Source organism: Cupressus sempervirens, chromosome 2, assembly GCF_028749045.1.
Source record: "Cupressus sempervirens isolate cs-2001-9-10 chromosome 2, ASM2874904v1, whole genome shotgun sequence".
Lineage (NCBI taxonomy): Eukaryota > Viridiplantae > Streptophyta > Pinopsida > Cupressales > Cupressaceae > Cupressus > Cupressus sempervirens.
The window spans coordinates 613822381-613843626 of record NC_143119.1 but is presented as its reverse complement, the minus strand read 5'-3'; the positions used below and the strand labels follow the sequence as shown (position 1 = coordinate 613843626).

Genomic DNA, 21246 nt, shown 5'->3' with positions numbered 1-21246 from the left:
ATCTTGCCTTAAGTAGGTAGTAGGCAGACATGTTTTCACATCTTTTACTTTACTCCCACTAGATAATGAGGGGATGTTAGAGTTGATTCTTGAGGGGATATTGGATACTAGAAAGAGGCATCAGTGTAGATGAGTCACTAGAGTGTTTTTGGTGAAATGATAGTTTACCAGATGAGGATGCTGCTTGGGAGTTGGAGGATATTCTTCAACACCTAGGATTGTGATTGCTTTAGGACAAGAAATCTTGGGGAGAGAGGACTTTAATGCCCTCAATTTAGCAGATTTCAAGAGTATGGGTATGTTAGCTCATCATCACGACCCTCGTGAGCTAAGAGTTGGATTGCTCGACTTATTATTTATAGTAAGTTAGGATGGTTTATAATTTTAGTAGTGCACAATAGTGCGCCTTGAGTCATGCTATGCTAGTATTTTCATATTGCTTTCATAATAAGATGCATAATGGAGGTTATTTTTAAGTTTGACTTAGTTAAATAACTTATGAGTTTATTGTTCTAATTGAATGGTGTGATGAAGAAGGCTCTTTAGTGAAATGTGTGCACAAGAAGATTCTTGGCATTGAGTGTAATGAATAGCATTAAAAAGTTATAAATACAATGCTTGGCATAGGGTCAATTAATCTTATTATGCATTTGTGTTTTGGTTGAAGTTGTGAGTATTCAAGCGTTTGGTCTATGATTGATGGAATTGTGAATTTCTTCAACTTTCAACGCTTTGAATTTGTTTTCATTGCCAATGAACTGTGCCATCGTTTTAAGTATCTACTACAAATTGATCATGTTTTAAAGACAATAGTTGTGCCAAGAAATAAGTATTATCTGCTTCAAGTCGATAGGAACTTGGATGGCTATGTGAAGGGGTTATGGTTTTGGAATGTCAGTTTGGATACGTTGATTTTGACATGCTAATTTATGGAGACATTCACACTCTAGAGACAACAATGAAACTACGACTAGGTGCAACCATTCTGGAGGAGCAACACTTAATGATATTAGCTGCAATTAATTTTTGGGAGGTAGTGTTAGAGCTTGTAGGGTCTTCAATTTTTGGGTTGTAGAAAATTGTTTTTTCCTCTAAAATGACATTTGGCAAAGGATTTGGAAATAGCAGCACGTGATGCACTCTATGCCTTACAAATACCACACACTAGATCCATAAAATCTCCTGATGCAATTTATGAGAACAAGGCAAAAATATGAGAACCGGGGTCGAACTAGGTTCTAGTTTTATTAACCTTTTAGACAAGGAAGATGGTAGAGAAGAGGCTTTAGAGAATTTGGGCTACTGGAGAACACCCACTTCTATAACATGTGGTGCAAACATGGGTTGAGGGAACATCAGTGAATTCCTTCGAACTCATACCAGCCCAGGATCATGTAACACTTTGGAGAGTATGGGGCGGAGAAAAAATATCCATGAGAAAATAAAGGAGGCAATTTCAATGTTTTGGCTCTTTTCTACCTTGGCATTTAATGCTTGCAGGTCTCCATATTGTTGCAGTTGTAATGCTTGGGTCTAAAGTACCATTTTATAAGACATTAGGGTTGGTATGCTCAATGACTTATTAAATGATCTTCAAGATGTTGTTAGAGAGCATCAGTTAGAGTGTGCTAGTAGTGAGTGCAGCATTATCTTAGAATGGACATAGAGAAAGGGTTACCCTCATTAACTTCCTCGTCTCTTGTAATGTTGGTATTATAGTTCTTAAATCTGTGGATGCATTAGGTGTAATCAAATTCACAATTGCATTGTTCGAGATGTATGACTCATGAATGTGGGGTCACATAATGTGGTTCAATTTATCACATGCAATTTTGTTGCTTGTGTTGCTGTTGGGAGACTCGTGATAGACAAATGCCCTTCTATGTCTTTTACCTAATGTGTAGTACAGTGCCTTGATCCAACTACTAGAGGACAATGGAAAAATTGAATGGGTTAAGAAGGTATTGCAAAACGCTTGTTACCAAATTTATACACAATTGCATGAGGGTTTTGAGTATGCTGCACTATTTCACATAGGTCAAGGAGCTAGTTCTGTTAGAAAGGCCAGGGTTGCCATTGCACCAAAAGATCGACTTGTCAATGCCCAATACAACCAATTGTCTTATAGAACCATACGAGGTGGTTGAGTCATGTTGTGTATAATATGAGGGATGCTGGCCCACTGCCAACAACCCCTCTCCTAGCGTCACTCTTGCGGCCTACGAGATTTGAACCCGTGACCAATCTCTGATATCAATTGTTAGAAAGGCCACGGTTGTTGTTGCACCAAAAGATCGACTTGTCAATGTCTGATACAACCAATAGTCTTATAGAACCAAAGGAGGCAGTTAAGCCATGTTGCGAATCCTGCGAGGACACTGGCCTATTGCCAACAAGTTCAACTAGGGAGACAAGTTTTGCAATACACTTGTACTACAAACTTTACTTCTATAAAAAATTAACTTGAGACACATGTTTGTTTTAACCGAGTGGATGAACTTTGGCTTCACAAGTCTAACAAATGGCATGGTAGTAGCAGAGTACATGTATTCTACTAGTTTTTGAGATGCAACTGAGTAAGTGGTACAATTTATAAAGCTTCTAGTAAATGTTTTTAGACTAGTGGATGGGGATAAATCCTCGATTGGATATTTGTAGTAGGCCATGGATAGGGTCAATGTGGGTAATGAAGGGTGAGTTGGAAAATGATAGGGATAGGTGTATGTTGCTATGGGACATAATAAATAGGAAATTGGATGGACAGATGCACTCTCCACTCCATGCTACAATATGCTTTCTGAATCCATCATTTTTCTACAAAACAAAATATTGTTTTATTGATGCTGAGATCACACAAGGCCTACTCAAGTGTATGTAAATTTTTTTCCTACTAAACAACAATTAAATGAAGCCATGTCAAAGTTGCATATGTATAGGCATGCAAGGGGTGTTATCTCAACTAGGGTTGTCGAGGAAGGTAGGAAGACCTTCTAACTAGGTAGACTCTGAGATGGATGGTGATACTCATTTTGACCTAGCCACACAATTCATCTGCTTGTAAGTGTAATTGGAATGGTTTAGAACACATTCATTCCTAGAAACACAACCTTCTAACAAAAAAAGGACAAATGTCTTTGGTTTTGTTCACCACAACCTTCACTTGAAGCTGAAGAAAGCTCAAGGTAGGAGTCCTAATGAATTGTACTCGATTGAAGTTGCATTCATTTTGTTTTTGATTTGGAGAAAATGACTAATTTCCACATGGACAAAAACAAGAACTATTTAGGAAGATTCCACAATTGATCGTGATGAGATTAATTTAGATGAATGGATTGCTGAACCTCCTGATGATGACGTTGATGTTTATATTCTTGACCCTAATAGATGCCAACCTTCCAACTCATATTGTGAGTTAGGATAGGCACTTTCCGAGGAGAAGGATTACAAGGGACTCTTGCCTACTAGCATGTTATTGGCTACATTTGAATTTTTGGAACCTTGCACGTAGCTTGTATGCTGACATTGTACAAAGTCAGAAATTATATTGTAATTGACATTTCGACATTTGTCTCCATTTAGTTATTTTTTATGTTGTGGCATTTTGTGCAATGTACTTGGTGATCAGTATATAAAAAATGACTTTATTTTCTACAATTATTGGGTTGAAGTTTATACTATATTTTTCTCTCAATATCGCTATGTTGTGGAAATGCCCTTCAACTAAAGAAAAGTAGTTTTTGACTATTTTTCTTCAAATTTTTACATTTTTTTTTTTGAAATTCCAAAATGTTCCATTTTTTTGGAAAAATCCTATTACTGTGGTTTTTCAATTTATTCCCCAAACGATTGATGCTCCTATTAGCCCATCCCTAGTGATCTTAGCTAAATTGTTCAATTATTTTGTTGTTACGAGAAATTGTTTTTAGAGTAGAATATCTTATTATTCAAACCAAAGTAACGTGAATCAGAATCGTATCGAAATCGGCACGGCCTAATCGAATCGTGAATTGGGGGTGAATCGCTGGTGAATCGGCAAATTTGAAAAAAACCTTTTAAATGTAAAGGTTTTAACAATTTAAGACTTATTTCATGCACCTTTTATTGAATATAACTTAAAAACACTATAACATCATCAAATAGAATCTAACATACATAAACATGAAACATAAAATCCATCACATACGTAACTATGTTATCATTATGTACTAAAATGTAAATTGTATGCTAGCTAAAGTAAATAAAAATCAAATGATCATAATGATTCAAATCATAGAATCAGTAAGATGAAATCATGACGATCTATAAGACATCAAATCATAAATGTATGTATAAATCTAAGATGAAGATCCATGAAAGTTTGAAACATATGTCTATCAGTGATTCAGTATCACTATCAATATCTATACAGTGTAAACAAAATATAAAAACAAGGCTCCAGCTCAAGCCTCATCATCCTCATCATCATCCTCTAGCTCTTTTGTAGCCTCAACCTCAGCCTCTGAGTATCCAATTTGCCTATGAGAAAGGTGTGTAAGGTAGGTCCTAGAGGACCGTCGAGCCATGTCCCCTGCATGGGCAATGGGCTCATGAATAACGTCACTAGGGCCTGCGTGTGTGCGTGCGTGTGTGCGTCTACCAATGCCTGAACGTGCTCTAGCTGCCTCCTTTTCCTTGGCCACAGCCTCAGCGTCTACATCCACCTGGTCCAACCCACGCACGGTCTTCCTCAGTGAAGATTGGGTCCATGGTCTCTGTGATCCACTCTGATTTTGGATCAATCTCCTCCAGAATGATCGGAGAGGAGTCAGCGCCCAAAATCTGTCTGATCCTAAGACGAAGGTTGTAATGAACAAAGACAAGATCATTCAACCTCTGCACTGTCAACCTGTTTCTCCTCTTCGAGTGGATGTGCTCGAACATGGACCAACTGCGCTCACATCTAGAAGTGGTGCTTTGCTGACTCAGAATGCGGATGGCAATTTTTTGAAGGTTTGGGGTTGTGGCCCCAAACATTTGCCACCATCTATCTGAAATAAGGAAAAAACAAAAACAATTAGTCTCATTTACAAATTACAACTCTAAAATTAATGCATTATATAATCAACTTTAAGTTTAGAATCTAGATTCTAGATTCATGAACATTGAATATATTATTTAATTTTTACCTGGCTGTAGTGTTGTCTGAGCATTTATGGCCATCCTGCCAGAGAAAAGTGGCCCCTCCTTATTGTTGAACTGGTCTAGCTCAATAATCGCAGCAGCGCTATTTTCATCGCTACTCAATCTCTGAATCACTGTGTATAAGCCAGTGAGAACCTCTACATCCGCCTTGAACTCAGGACGGAAACGAAATGTCGGATTCAGATAGTAAGTTGCTGCGTGGATGGGTCGATGGAGCTAATTCTGCCATCTCCTATCGATGATGTCCCAAATAGGGCCATACCTCTCCTGCACTCTTGCATATTGGGCTCTGATGGCCTCCTTGGCCCTATCCATGCCCTCATAAATGTAACCCATAGAGGGCTTCTCCCCATCAGCAGTTCGTAGCAAAGCTACAAGGGGCTCAGTGACCTACATATAAAGTAAAACAAAAAAATTGAGTCAAAACTTAAATATAAAATAATATAACTTAAAGTAAAAGCAAAATACTAAATGTTAAATTGCAATAAATTTACCTTAAGGATTTCTCTAGCTTGTTTTCAAAAACTATCCTCATCAAATATGCAATCCGCCACATCTAACCCTACAGTGGTCATAGCATAGGAAGAGCAAATCCACTCCTGCCCAACAAACATGCTCCTCAATCCATCCCTTGATGTCAACAAGGACTGCAAGGTGATGAAATTCAAGGCAAACCTCGTGATACCTGGGCGAGCTAACTCCTTGCCTTTTGTGTACTTCCTCATTGTGCTAAGGACAAATGCATGATTATAAATGAATTTGCATATGTTTTTTGCCCTTTCCACACATGACTTGACAAACTCAAGTTTGCCAATTTCCTCCAACATGAGGTCAATGCAGTGTGCCGCACGAGGGGACCAAAATATGGTGGCGTGCCTCTCCATCAAAAGTTTACCTACAACAATTTTAAGTCAATTAGAAATTCAAATTTCAAAATTCAAATAAATTTATTTTCAAAACTTGCAAAGTTAAAAGTTTACCTGCTGCAACATAATTTGCTGCATTATCCGTCACCACCTGGATCACATTTTGTTCCCCCGCCTTTGCTATAACTTCCTCAATAGCCTCACATAAATATGTGGCATTTTTCACATGTGCGGAAGCATCAATGGATTTTATGAACATGGTATATCCTACAAGTAACAAAACAACGAATTATAATATTAAATGGATCATTAACGAATTAGCATTCAACAAATCAAAATTTACAATGTATGTAGGAAAGTAGAATGATCAATCACCTCCACAGGATACAAGAAAATTGAGGAGTGTTCTATTCCTCCTATCGGTCCAACCATCAGTCATGATGGTGCAACCTTTTGCAATCCATTCCTTTCGGTTCTCCTCGAGGTCAACCCTCATGTCCTCTACCATCTCATCCAGGAGGTATCTGCTCAACTCAGCCTCAGTTGGGGCTTTAAACCCCGGACCACAAATAGCAACCGCATCTATCATATTCTGCCAATAAGGAGCCTTGTCACAAATAAAAGTTTAGATGTCAAAGACTCAAATTATAAAACAAGTAGATATAATTAAAGTTTTACTTTTACTTTTAATTTAACTTTAAAGAAAACAAAGAAAAAAGAATCAATTACCTGGCTGCAATAAATGGAATGTTGCAAAAGTACCAAAATTTGCATATCTCCTTTCTGGCAGCATCGTGAATCTCCTTGTTCAAACCCATGCCCTCAAGCGTGGGTTGGGAACCAGGAGTAGTGCGGGGCACAAAGTAACTATCCATTCTGTTTTTCCGCACTCTAGGCTGCAATAGGTTGGTGTGGGACTCTGTCTTAGTATGTGATCGACTAGCACTAGCACTAGCACGAGCAGAAGAACTAGGATAAAAAGGAGGCCTAGAAGAACCCTCTCCAACACAACCTACGGATGCGGAAGCTGATGCAGATGCAGATGTGGATGCGGCTGCGGATGCGGGAACATGGGAGCCAATACCCCTTAACCCTTCAACTTGCATTTTCCTATTTGCTTTGTCTTTTTCAATTTTTTCTAATGCCATTAAGCAAGTGCATTTTGCCTCAGGAGTTTGGTGAGTGCAAACTGTAACATCGTGTCCAGGTATAGCAGCAATGTGGAATTTCAATCTATAAATACCCTCGAAAGTTATTTTTTCTTTACAAAACATGCATTTTGATTGATATTTGGTTCTTCCAGGAAACTCTTCATTATATTTCCAACATTCATCTTTTTTACCCATTGGAATTTGCGAAAAATGAGAGCAAAGGCTGCTGCAATAATTTTTTTTATGTAAAATATCAAAGTTTGAAGCTAATAAAAATTAGAAAACAACAAACCCTAGCTTGCAACTTAGTAAAAATAAAGAACATTCAAGATTTACACTAAAATTCTTGAAAACTATAGAAATTTAACAAAAAACGCATAATACACTAAAAATTTAACAAAAAATGCATAATACACTAACATGCAAAAAAAAAAAGAGCACTTACCTCTTGCAAATGAGTTGAGGAGTGTTGATATTGGCTCCTTAATGCTCCCAAAGCAATTGATGGGCTCCCCAAATAGCCTGTTGATCTCTTTGGTGCTCCTCCTTCTTGCCGGTTGGAAACCTATGGCTTTTCTTTTCTCTTCTTCTCTCTCACTTTTCCTCTCTTCTACTCACGCTTAATAAATAGAAGGCCCTTTAGGGTTCTAACAAAGAGAATAGGTCAAAAACAAAGTGAAAAAAACAAGTGATTTTTAAAAAAATTTCAACTTCCCTTTTTACATGCCGCGGGCGATTCATGGCCGATTTTAAAGGCGATTTTTGGCGATTTTTACATGAATTGCCTGAATCGGCGATTCAGGCGATTTATGGCCCAGAAATTGACGATACCGATTCACGATGCAAAAAAAATCTCCTAGCATGAATCTGGGTGCGGAATCACCGATTCAGGCGATTTTTGGGCGATTCTCGTTACTATGATTCAAACCCATATTAGGAGGGTTGGTAGTTAATTGGATGACACATGAACATCCAAAGCAGGTTATTATTTTAATGTTTTAACATTTGTTTGGAAGTTTGAATCAAGACTTACCAATTTGACAAAAAATGTGTAGCTGATTTTATTCATTGAATCTTTCTTTTTTGCACAGGAGTGATTTCATAGCCTATTTTTAGTCAGCATGCAAAATAAAAGACATGTGCTTGTTTCTTTTTTTTTTGATGGATAGTGTCATGAGGAGGAGAGGAGCCAAAATATGCTCTAGTAACATCCATTCTTTTATTAGAATTATGACTATAAATTTTTATATACACTTATAAAATAGTTCATCATGGCAGAAGGTTCTTATAGCAGGTACATTCTTTATTATTGTTTTGTTAAATGTACCTAACATCAAGGGCATATTTTTGTGGAAGCCTGCACAATAACATATGGTGCATGTGTGCGTGTATCAGAAAATGTGTCACTATCTACTAGACACAATATGCAGACGTTCCTAAATGTTGAGAGGTACTAGATGACATTTATTGGCATGAATATGTATTCTCTTGATACCATCCTCAAAAATGGAAAATTTTCCATTGGAGTTTTTAGGCAACATATAATTTAGTAAGTTTTTAAATACTAATTGACAGATTTAAATGGAGGAGGAAAACACTAGTGTTCGTCTTCTTTAACAAGAATGACTTATATTTTCACTCATTTGTAGAGTTGTTCCTCACTTCTTAGCACACATCTCCCATTGTGGAAACATGTAGTCGGCTCATAGACACGTGGGGATGTTTTCAAATATTTTTCATCACGTCTTTTGGAATGATGTGTAATGCCATTCATCCATTTAGAAATGGAGAGTAACTTTGAGAATTCTATACTATATATTCCCCTTTGCACACACCTCCCATTTTGCCAATGTGGTCATTTCATAGATACATCTGGGGATTTTTTTAGATGTGAAGTGACTCCACAATTTTTTGTCATGTCCCTTGGAAGAATCTTGCGTTGCATTTGGGTTGTTGTCCATTCTGATAAGAATCTTTATCGATGGCAACAATTTATTAATTATTGGCTTGGATTTAATTTCCATGTGTGCTGGTGTGTGTTAGAGGAGTGTGAATTGGGTAACACTTCATGTTATCCCATTTTGTGAGTTTTTTACCAGAGGCCTTAATTTGATTGTTTTGCGACCCGAACACAACAATATGATTGGTTATTTGATGTTACACAACTTTTCTTCGTTTTGTAACACGGTGTCAATGAGTCCGCTTGCTTATTTATCGACTTGCAAGGATACACCTGTTCCATCCATCTACTAGATGCAGTTGTTTGGCCATTTTTGTCATTTCATGAATGAATGTTCACGCAAAGATTAGATCTTGATTTCTTGTAGTGAAGAGATGTACAAATCCAATATAGGAAATTCATTTTCAAATCCACTATAGGAAATCAACAGAGTTGTGCAACAACTTAAGTAGTGTTTTGTCTACATTTGGGTTTGTGGCTTTGAAGGACTAGTTTAATATCTTTTGTGGAGGCCCGAAGATAGACATAGTGGGAAATTAGTGCCCATTATCTGTAGTAGTTGGAAGTGATATTTAGGCTGCATTTGAGATAAGATAATTGACATGGAGTTTGAAAAGGTGACCACCTATTCTGTCAAGTGAATCCTTGTGTCTAGATGTATAGGATATTGTGTTTAGTGATTCAACATTGCTTCCACTGTATCAAAAGGAACTAGCTGAAAACTAACAGCTTCTCTTCATTCACATTGCAAAGTGAACGAATGTCAAGAATGAATTTAGTCTTCACAGTTTCATTGTGGTTGACAATTGATGCGCATTTACAAGTTTACTAGGGCTAATACTAGAGTTATACAACATAAAGTAGTGTTTTGTCTATATTTTTGGCTTTGTGGCTTTGGAGCACCACTTTACTATCCGAGAAGAGAATGACTTTTATAGAGACAGGTACCCTATTGTTTCATGCACGTCTACCAAAAACATAGAGAGAGAGAGTGATGGTTGCCATTTTATTGTTGTTGATATGATTGATACCTTAGTGATTGTCATTTTGATAAGACAATGGCTTATATGGAGATAGGTAGAGCCTATTGTTTCATGCATTTCTACCAAAAACACTAAGTGAGAGAGAGTGAGTCGTTTTATATTTGTTGCTAGTATTGGCACCTCAACTGTTGTCATTCCGAGTCATACAATGACTTGTACAAAGACTTGTAATGACATGTCACCATCCATTTTGTTGTGGAGGGTGTTGATATGGAGACCTTAGAATCTATTAGCTTGTTGACTTAGACCCTTATACAAACTACATGGAGAATCTAGTTATTAATACTATTAAGAATGAAATTCTTAATGAATTGCATGATAGTACTCCATGGTGCAAGTTATATCTTTGATGAATAAGGGATTGCAGATACATCTATCTAATATGCTTATGTGTGGCATGGGGGCCCTAAAGGGTTAGAATGGGTACTAAGCTGTCCTAGTGGGTTTGAAGGTGTCCCTTTCCCATCGCCCACCTCCCTCTCTCTCTTCCCCTCCCTTTCCCTTTTAAGATTTTTTGCAATGCATTATATAACATGTAGACACTCTAGAATGCTAAGATATCAATGTGCCTGGGTTTTAGCTGGATGTGGGTGTTGATGCGCCATGATTCGCGGATGCATTAGGAGCTTGCACAAATGCGGGTAGGAAGTGCACTCCTTGCCTGCAGATGCACACGAGATGCTTTTGAGAGTATCCAAAGAGAATTTAGAAATTGTTCAGAGAGCATCCAACCATTCTGAGTGTCTATAATAAAACATGTGTTGGATTGCTTTTTTAATTATATTTTTTTTCTCCTTTTTGCCCCAAAACCCTAAAACAAACATTAAAGAGGCCATTCATTGCTCATTCTTCTCATTTTGTTTGCAGTTGGGTTCTCTTCTCATTTTGTCTCCATTTTGAAATCAAGATAATTATTTTTGAAGAGGATCATTCGTAGGGTGTCTAATAGCTTCTACAAAGGATGTCTAAGCATCTAAGGTAAGCATTTGATTCATTTCATGAGCTTTTTTAGTGATTTTTTTTGAGATGTTCATGAAATTTTCAAGTTTTGGAAGAGAATTTTCAAGTTTTTCCCTTTTTTTCTTAAAGAAATGAAGGAACAAGTTTAGCTATCTTTTTTTAGTAATTTTATATTGTATATTTGGACTTGTATGTTTCATGTTCATAGCAAAGTAACGAGACTTGGACTCGACTTGGACTCGGCAAGGGTAATTCGACTCGTGACCTGGTCGGACTCGGCTGTGACTCAACAAAGTGATAAAACCCTTGAAATTTAGAGATTTTTTTGGTTTTAAATTAATTCCATGCACCCATTATTGAATAAAGATTAAAGACACAATAACATCATAAAATAGAAGGTAATTTGATCACATACATAGTATATATCAATTATGTAACTACAAAGGCAAAAGAAATAAAAATCAGCAAAGTTGGATGTCAGCTGAGTCACCTTGTCGAGTTAGGCAAGTCAGCTCAGTTGACCCATCGAGCCAAGGTCACGGGTCATTTTGACCCGGCTGAGGCAATTTGGGTCTATATTTTTTTATTTTCTTATTAGATTCATAGTTTGTATTGTGCAAGAATGACCACTACTGGTAGTCAAAGTTCAATAGCAGGGCAAGGTGACTGAAGTGATAACTTCAATATGATGTGGCATCTCCATTATGGAGACACACCACAAGATTATTGTAGGTTTCAAGAGGTGGGTCATACATTTGGAAATGCAATGTATGTTATAGTAAACCATTACACAACTCATATTCTTGGGTCAAAGTTCATTTCATGGGCCCTACTGGTAAATGAATAGCATTGTGCAAGGGAAGCAAAGACGGAAAAAGAATGAGTGATGCACAACTAGCTGGATTTATAAAAGAACAAGAAGTTGCTAATCGTTTAGTGAGCAAATCAAAAACAAGTTTGTATAAACCTTCATCCACAAAGAGCAAAGTGAATGTGATGTTAATTCTATATAACTCTAATAACATAACTGATCTGAATTGCAGATCGTACAGATCTAGTAAAGCATGAAGATCCTTAGAAAGGATTGACCTATTAAAGTACGTTATAGTATTAACCTAATCGACGTCTTCCTTGGAGCATTAAATAATGTTCTAAATTGCATGGTTATAGTTAGTATTTACTAACTAATTATATATCCTTGAGACGTTGATCTGGGCAATATAAATATTGGTTTATACGTAGGGCCGACCTGGAAAGAGTCATGTCCTTTCTAAGGATATGCCTCTTGGGTGCCATTTAAGTAAGAGGTAGGAATGTGGATATAGGACACACAAATACAATAAGTCTGTGCCTTTAGCATTCACTGTCTCATACGATTTATAGCAGAAATAAATATATATTATAGCAGAACTATACACCATAAACAATACTTAATATACTGTCTGGTATTGATAAAGATCATCTTAAGCAAAGTATAAAGGCAATATATCAGTTTGGTTGTTCAGAATTTGTAGAAACTTTATATGGTATGAGAGCTCTGGAAGTTGAACCCAGGCTCTACAAATGGACAACTAGATTTAAAATATCTAGCAACATCCTTCTACTTTCAATAGCTAGCACAATCAGACCCGAAGACAGGTTTGATGGAAAAGAACACTTCGTTGCTTGGAAATTCTGAATTATGATGATTCTTGAAGACAATGATGTAATATAATTTGTTGATAAGGAATGCAAGCAACCTAATGCTGGTCCTCATGAAACTATTTGGATTAAAGGAAACATGAAAGCTATGCAAATTATATTAGACGGAGTTAAAAATAAAATAGTACCTATGCTAATGAAACATCATATGACATTTAATATGTTGAGTGCATTATTAAATGCATATGAGGTTAACAATGCAACTAGAACCCTTGAACTAAAAAGGCAACTAAATCATATAAAGATAAGGGAGGGAGAATCTATGAATCCATACTTCCTAAGGGTGGCTAGTCTAAGGGATGAACTTGCAAGTATAGGAACCATAATTGAAGACAAAGAGCTATCACTTATGGCTATAGATGGGTTATCGGATTCATGGGAAACATTCTCACAAGGAGTAAGTGCTAGAGACAAGCTTCCAGACTTCAATAGACTTAAAGGAGATTGCCTTCAAGAAGAATCTAGGCAACTCAAGAAAGGAGGGAAATTAAAAACTGAAGATGAAGAACTTCATGTCCTTAACACAAATTCCTATAAATGTAAGGAGAAGCACTTCAAGAAGAAGAAGGGTAATCAAAGAAATGAGAAACCTAAGAGAGATTTATCGAAAATAAAATGCTTGAAATGTGAAAAATTTAGACACTATAAATCTAATGCCTTGAGAATAAAAATTAGTAAGTAAACTGTACAAATGTTACTAGGAAAGGGGAAAACTATGATCCTGAGAAACATATATTGTATTCAGCGCTATCAAATGATGTATCAAACAAAGCATGGATAATTGATAGTTGATCATCTCAACACATTAAAGGATACAAAGAAGTATTAGACTCAATATCAGAAAAAGTTAATGACGAAGTTACCATAGGTGATAATTACACTCGTTCTGTCAAAGGAATTGGGAACTGCACCTTGAAATTGAAGTCGAGTGTTTCTCTTCATCTCAAAAGAGTACTCTATGTACCAGGAATCAAGAGGAATCTAATTTCTATTACATAACTTGAAGATGATGGACATAAGGTTGCATTCATGGATGGTAAAGTAATGAACTGGTCTAAGAACTCTTTAATTAAGAAATCAAAGTTGATTTGTCAAAGAAAGGGATACTTATATGAATAAAGATCATTCGAGCATATGCAAAGGATGCGCTCTAGGTTTTAGAGTTAGTCCACTCAGATTTATGTGGACCTATGTCTATTCCTTCTCTTGGAGGATTTTGGTACTATATACTCTTTATAGATGATTTCTCTAGGAAAACATGGATTTACTTCTTAAAATGTAAAGAATCATAAGAAATCCTTAAGAGATTTAAATAATTCAAATCCTTAATTGAAAATCTATCAGGACACAAAATTAAAAATCGTAGGACTGATAATGGAGGGGAATATACTTCAGATTTGTTTAAAGATTTTTGTAAAGAAGCAAGAATTAAGAGGAAGTATACTGTTTCTTATAACCCACAACAAAACGGGGTAGCGAAAAGGAAGAATAGAACAATTACAGCAGTAAGAGCTATGATATTTGATCAAAATTTAGAATATTATCTTGGGGCAGAAGCCTCATGTACTGCTGTCTGTATTCAAAACAGAAGTCGTCACTCCCACCTTAGAGATAGGACTCCCGAAGAAGTCTTTTCTAAGGTTAAACAAAATATGTCATCTTAGGATATTTGGGTGCCTAGTATACATACATGTTCCAAAAGAAAAGAGAATTAAGTTAGAACCCTCCGGGGGAAAGGTATTTTTGTTGGGTATAGTGAAACATCTAAAGCATATAGAGTTTACATACCTGGTTAGAAAAACATTGAACTTAGAAGGGATGTAATATTTGAAGAAGATTTAGCATTCAGAAGAGCCTTAAGTGCTGAAGATCCTACACATATACCTAGTTCTGAAGAAAATCATGAATCTGAGTTTCAGAGGGAGAACATTGAAGAAAGTGAAGGTGAAATTCAAAATCTTAATCTTGAGGAAACTCAAAATCCTAAGAAAAGACCACTTTGGGCTATTAAGACTATGGAGGAAGCACAAGACTTTGCTGACCATCTGGAACCTTCAGAGAAAGCAAAAGACCCAAAATATTTTCTAGCTATGCAACAAACATGAGTGATTTATCTAAATCAGAACCAATCAATGTTTTAGATGTTATTAAACATACGGCATGGAAGGATGCTATGATGGAAGAATACCAATCCATTATTAAGAATAATGTTTGGGAAATTGTTCCAAGGCCTGAAGGAAAATTTGTTGTTTCTTCTAAATGGATATCTCTCAGTTTGATTATCAAAATAAGAGGGAGTGTTAATTCTATATAACTTTGGTAACATAACTAATTTGAATTGTAGATCGTACAAATCTAGTAAAGCATGAAGATCCTTGGGAAGGATTGGTCTGTTAAATACCTTATAGTATTAACCTAATCGACGTCTTCCTTGGAGCATTTAATAATGTTCTAAATTGCATAGTTATAGTTAGTATATTTAATAACTAATTTTATATCCTTGAGACGCCGATATGGGCAATATAAATATTGGTTTATATGTAGGGCCGACCTGGAAAGAGTCATGTCCTTTCTAAGGACATGCCTCTTGGGTGCCATATTAGTAAGAGGTAGGAATGTGGATAAAGGATAGACGAATACAATAAGTTTGCTCCTTTAGCATTCATTGCCTCATACGATTTATAGTTGAAATAAATATATATTATTGTAGAACTATACATGATAAAGGATATTTAATATACCATCTACTATTGATAAAGACCATCTTCAGCAGAATATAAAGGCAATATATCAGTTTGGTTGTTCAGAATTTGTAGAAACTTTACATGTGTCCACCGTTCATGTTGCATCCTCCAAACATCCATTCTTGGAAGTTGGAGAGGAAGATGAAGTAGAATTTATTTCCTGCAAAAGAGGTCCATTAATTTAAGCATTCAAAATGGAGGCAAGAGAGCTTGTTGATGAAGCAATTGCACATTGTCTATATGCCAATGGCCTTCCTTTCAATTTGGTAAGATTTCCATATTGGAAGGACATGGTTTCAACCATCCTTAAAGCGCCAGTTGATTGCATTAGCCTTGGATTTGAAGAGGTGCATACTACTCTTTTGCAAAAAGAAAAAAATTCTATAGACAAAGCTCTTCAACCAACTAGGACATTTTGGAAAACTTTTGGTATAACAAGTTTGTCCGATAGAAGGAAAGAGACAAGAAACTGACCATTGATTAATGTGATTGTAATGTCCCCCAAAGGGGCAATGCTTTTTAGGGTGATTGATTGTGAATGACAAGTTAAGGGTTCACAATTTATTTCTAGAAGTGGGAGAGGAAGATGAAGTAGAAGTTAATACCTGCAAAAGAGGTCCGTTGAATCAAGCATTCAAAATGGAGGCAAGAGAGCTTGCTGATGAAGCAATTGCATGTTGCCTTTATGTCAATGGCCTTCCTTTCAATTTGGTAAGATTTCCATATTGGAAGAAAATGGTTGCAACCATCCTTAAAGCACCAACTGATTACATTAGTCTTGGATTTGAAGAGGTGTACACTACTCTTTTGCAAAAAGAGAAGATTTTTATAGACAAAGTTCTTCAACCAACTAGGACATCTTGGAAACTCTGGTATAACATGTGTGTTTGATAGACGGAAAGACATAAGAAACTGACCATTGATTAATGTGATTGTAATGTCTCCCAGAGGAGCAATGTTTTTTAGGGTGATTAATTGTGAATGACAAGTTAAGGATTCATATTTGTAGAATTCTCATTGAGGCAATAGAGATGGTGGATAGTGAGAATATTGTCTAGGTGGTCATAGATAATGCCAAGAATTGTAGGGGTGTAGGTGCTTTGGTCGAGTCTTGATATGGCCATATTTTTTGGACACCATGCATCGTACACTCTCTCAACTTGGTCATGCAACAAATTGGCACCCAAATAGATTGGGTGAAGCAAATATACCAAGAGGGAGAGGAGATACAAATGTTTGTGACAAACCACCACATGTCACAATCCATATTCAGATCATTCTCCAAGTTGGAGTTGTTGAAGGTAAATTTAAAATTGTAATTAGTTAGTTTCATTTATTTATTTATTTAGAATAAGTTTTATATTCATGTTCAATTATCAAATTATTACTTGTTTATAACTTTGCTTTATATTTGTTGTTACATTGTCAACTTGCTTCGGTTGCTGAGACTAGATTTGTGTCTCATACTATTTTTATGACACGACTCCTCAAGGTATCAACATTGAGCCAAATAGTTACTTGTAACTGATGGGGTGTATGAAAGGCTTCAAATTCAGAGAGAGCCTTGAAGGTCAAGGGTATGGTCTTGGATGAGCATTGGTGGGCTCGTGTGCAATTTGTATTGGATTTCACTGAGCCTATCATGACTATGCTATGCTTTGCTGATACAGATGCACCTTGCTTTGGGGATGTGTACGATGACATGGACATTGTAGAAAAGGTAAAGCTTTCCATACAAGCACATGAGACTAACCCTATAGAATGTGAACCCTTGTGTAATAAGGTGGAGGCAATCATTTGTCATCGTTTGGAGAAGATGACTACCCATTGAACCTCCTTGCATATGCCTTATCTGCAACTTACTATAGCCAGGAAATGCTTGATATGTGAATAGAATTGCACCATATGTGGATGAAGAAGATGCTACTAGTTGCTATATTGCATTTGCAAGACTCTTCCCAGATGATGAAATGCACAAAAGTTGAGGCTAGAATTTGACTTATTTGCTTCAGGATCAAAACTTGCTCCATATGCAATAAAGGACCAAAACGACAGGGGAGTTGTCACATGGTGGTACATGTATGGTCAACTGTTCAAGAATCTACGACCTCTTGCAATCAAGATCCTCTCACAAATAAGTTTATCTCTATTTTTGATTTAACAATTGTATTCTACAATTTAGTGTTTCACATTCTTTAATTTGCTTTTCATTTGTATGTTTAATTTTATGAACACTATCCAGGTTGCAAGTTCTTTTCCTACTGAACAAAATTGGAATACATACTCCTATATCCATTGAGTGAAGCGCAACCGGTTGGGCTCAAGGAAAGTTGAAGACTTAGTTTATATACATACCAATTTATGTCTTTTGTCACATAAGGAGAATGGATATAAGGAAGGGTCAACCAAGCTTTGGGATGTAGCTCTTGAATGTGCAAACATGGATGCAACACTTTAGGATCTTATTGTTATGACAAATGATGATGTTGATAACATCATGGAACGTGCATCTAGCATAACTGGAACCATGTTTGGTTGAAATGGACTTGTAAGTCTTGCCGCAGAAGGAGCTGATGAGATTTTAGATTTTTTTGAAAATCCTTATGATTTTGATTGATTGAATTTGATTTGTAAATTTTGGGCCTTGACTTTTGATTGATCAACATTGAACTGTGAACTAAGTTTTGATTTTGTAATTTGAATTGTGTTGGAATCTTGAACTTGAGTAATTTACTAATTAGACATTACTGTTATTCAATTTGAACTATTAATAAAGTATCATGCTATGGAATGGATTATTTTCCATTTTTGTTTATTTCTTGCATTTCTTTGCATACATAATTATATTATATATTATACATAAATATATTTTTAAAGAAATATATATTTATAGATGGACACACCCAAACACATCCAAAATCACCCAAAAGGAAATCTGTGCATCAACACCTTGCACCCGCATCAGAATCAGAACCAGCATTAGTAACTTAGATAGAATGCATCTTATTTTGAGGTTGCATCGAATTCAACCTCAAAATAACATTTGCATTTAAATAGCGCACACACACTATATAGCACATGCGCTAGTTTGCATCTGAGCTTTTGAATGCTTTGGAACCCACCAAACCTATAGATTGTCTTTGCCTTGGAGATCTGACCCAAAGGCTTGGAGGATTCAAACAGGTCTGAGATGTGTTTTCGAAGAAGGTTACAAAAAATAACAATTTTTTTTTTGTGTGCCCCTCCATCAAGTTTACTCATGCTTGAATACTGATAAAATTAGATGACATGATATTGTAAATCTCTTTGTTAACTATCTATGTCAAGTATCTCTAATTTATTTTGAATGTATGTCCCATTTTTTTCAAAAACCAACATGTAGTATTTTCAGCTTAACTTTTGGTTCGTTCGTTGAATTTCACAAGAAGTTAGTTTTTTAAGAAACTAGACTTTATTTACACACTTTAAAAAAAAGGTTTTGATTTTTTTTTTGTTTTTAATGATTTCTAGTGGGCACACAAAAAATTTGCATCTTCAGGATGTGTCCACTTACAAAATTCATAAAAAAATCAAATATATGTTAAAACTTAGCAGAAAAATACAGGATAAAGTACATGGTGTTAGCTAACTCCTGATCGAAGCAACTAAAAAAATTGTTAACATTTTGGGGGAAGCACTCCAACACTCTATTATGTTTTTTCACATAAAACGAGACCAATTTTTGTACTCACCATTTTTTTAGGGCTTTAAACTCAACCATTTAAAAAAAATAGTAGTTTAGAAACTAGATTCAGAGAACTACAACCCTTGCTCTTGTCACATCTAGAAATTTGGCGCTAACTATTGTCATATTTGCTGATTTCAAGAAAAAAGTTGTCTTACACCCCTTTTTTCATCCCTGAACTTTGTGCACTTAACCTAATCTATACAGGCAATTCCCTTGTAAATATTCTATGTCCTTTGGTTTTCTTTGCAGTAGCTATGTTCTGCAATTGTAAATTCCTTTGCGTTGCATTAGTAAATTTCTCTGTTCTTACTTTTGGTCACCATTCTGTCATATGTGCATAGTTCTTGCCTTATGCTGAATGTTTCTTTTCTGTCTTTTAAGTTTGGATGTTCTGTTTAACTTGCACATGAATGTTGTATTGTGGATATGACTTCCCTTGAAGCATTTCATTTGTTCTATCCTGCATATGAGTCCTTGTAGGGAAAATTAGAGTTGAGATTTGTGTATATTGGGTTTTTTTATTAACCTTATGTGCAGCCATAGGCAGAGATCAACAACAGATTCAATCTGGAGCATGACACCCCTTAAACTTCATGCATTTCTCTTTCCCTTTTCCCTCAAAAGCTAGTAGTTTGGTGCATCATTATTGTAATTTAGGGTTTAGGGTTTAGGGTTTAGGGTTTAGCTGACCTTCTGTGGAGATTTAGCTTAAAAGGGCAACTCCCACACTTAGAGATTGTTTCAATGTTTTAAAAGGTTGCTTGGGGCTGACAACTTACACAAAAACATCGGTGAAAAAGACAATAAACTGTTGCTGGATGAGAAAGAATGTTTGTGTGGACAGAATGAACCTTTTGTGCGGGGGAAAACACAGGTTGAAACAAAACAATCATGCCAAAAGCAGACAAGCAAAAAATTACAAACTCTTTACTCGTCCCACCCTCCAAAAAAAGCAAGTAGAGAAACCTGAGTTTCTGTTAAAGAAATAGAAACTTGCAGACTAGAAGAAGCCAGAAAATCCTCGATGGGTTTCTATAGCATCCAGAATCCTTTGAAACTTAAGAGAATAACACCTTAATTTTTTGTAAAAAAATTGGGTAACTGTGGGAAAAAAACTATAGGTAATGAAGCTACAATATTTAATAATTTTTTGCCAAAAATAACATAAACGCTGATATTGTGTTACAATATTTCATTATTTATAAAATGAATGATAGCAAAATGTAGTCGTGGTCTCCTTAAAAAGAGAAAACAACGAAGAAAGTTACTAAAAATGAAAGATAAGCGTATCAAACAAACTAAAGCAACTAACTGAGATATTAGAAACTACCTAAATGACTATTAATATAATATTAAATACTTTATTAAGGTACGCTTTAGCGGAAAGAAGTAGATTCTTGATGGTATAAGCTATATTTTTTTAGATGCTACTGTTGACTATGGCATGAACTTGTTCATCGATCTAATATGTTGTGTGGAAGAGACAGTTGTGTTCCTTTGAAGTATCACTTGTTGCAATGCTAGTGCGGAGACACTGTAAATCTTGATCAATATCCTTGGGTTGCAATGAGATGGGGGTGTTAACAGGTTACATATATTGTGTGGGCTCACCTGATTTGTTACAAGCTTACAAACTTACATAACTTATGGGTCTACTGAGCAGACCTAATGGTATCAGTTACTTGCGATTTTGACCAAATATGAAATGAATTTGTCTAGTTCTTGATCTAGTGGGATATTTGCAGGATTCTATGATTCACTTTAGCGAGTTTTAAAAAGGTGAATGCAGTTTTTCTAATTTTGTATGGTTTGCCATGCATGAAACTTTGTTTTGTTAAGTATTATATGTATTATGAATTTTGAGTATGATGAGTGTATTGATGTTGAGTCTGCCCAGTTCATGATTAGCTCTT

At 35.9% G+C, this 21246-nt stretch overlaps 2 protein-coding genes across 4 annotated transcripts in view; one reads left to right on the top strand and one right to left on the bottom strand.

Moving 5' to 3' along the window:
* Positions 1 to 21246, top strand: part of LOC149574878 (sister chromatid cohesion protein SCC2-like) — a 210077-nt gene that overhangs the window by 103344 nt on the left and 85487 nt on the right. The window lies entirely within an intron of this gene.
* Positions 3945 to 6636, bottom strand: LOC149574879 (uncharacterized). Its single transcript, XM_089812314.1, has 3 exons — positions 6423 to 6636; positions 6162 to 6314; positions 3945 to 4021 (listed from the first exon to the last, which is right to left on the bottom strand). The coding sequence occupies exons 1-3, from the start codon at positions 6634 to 6636 to the stop codon at positions 3945 to 3947; spliced, it is 444 nt and encodes a 147-aa protein (XP_089668440.1).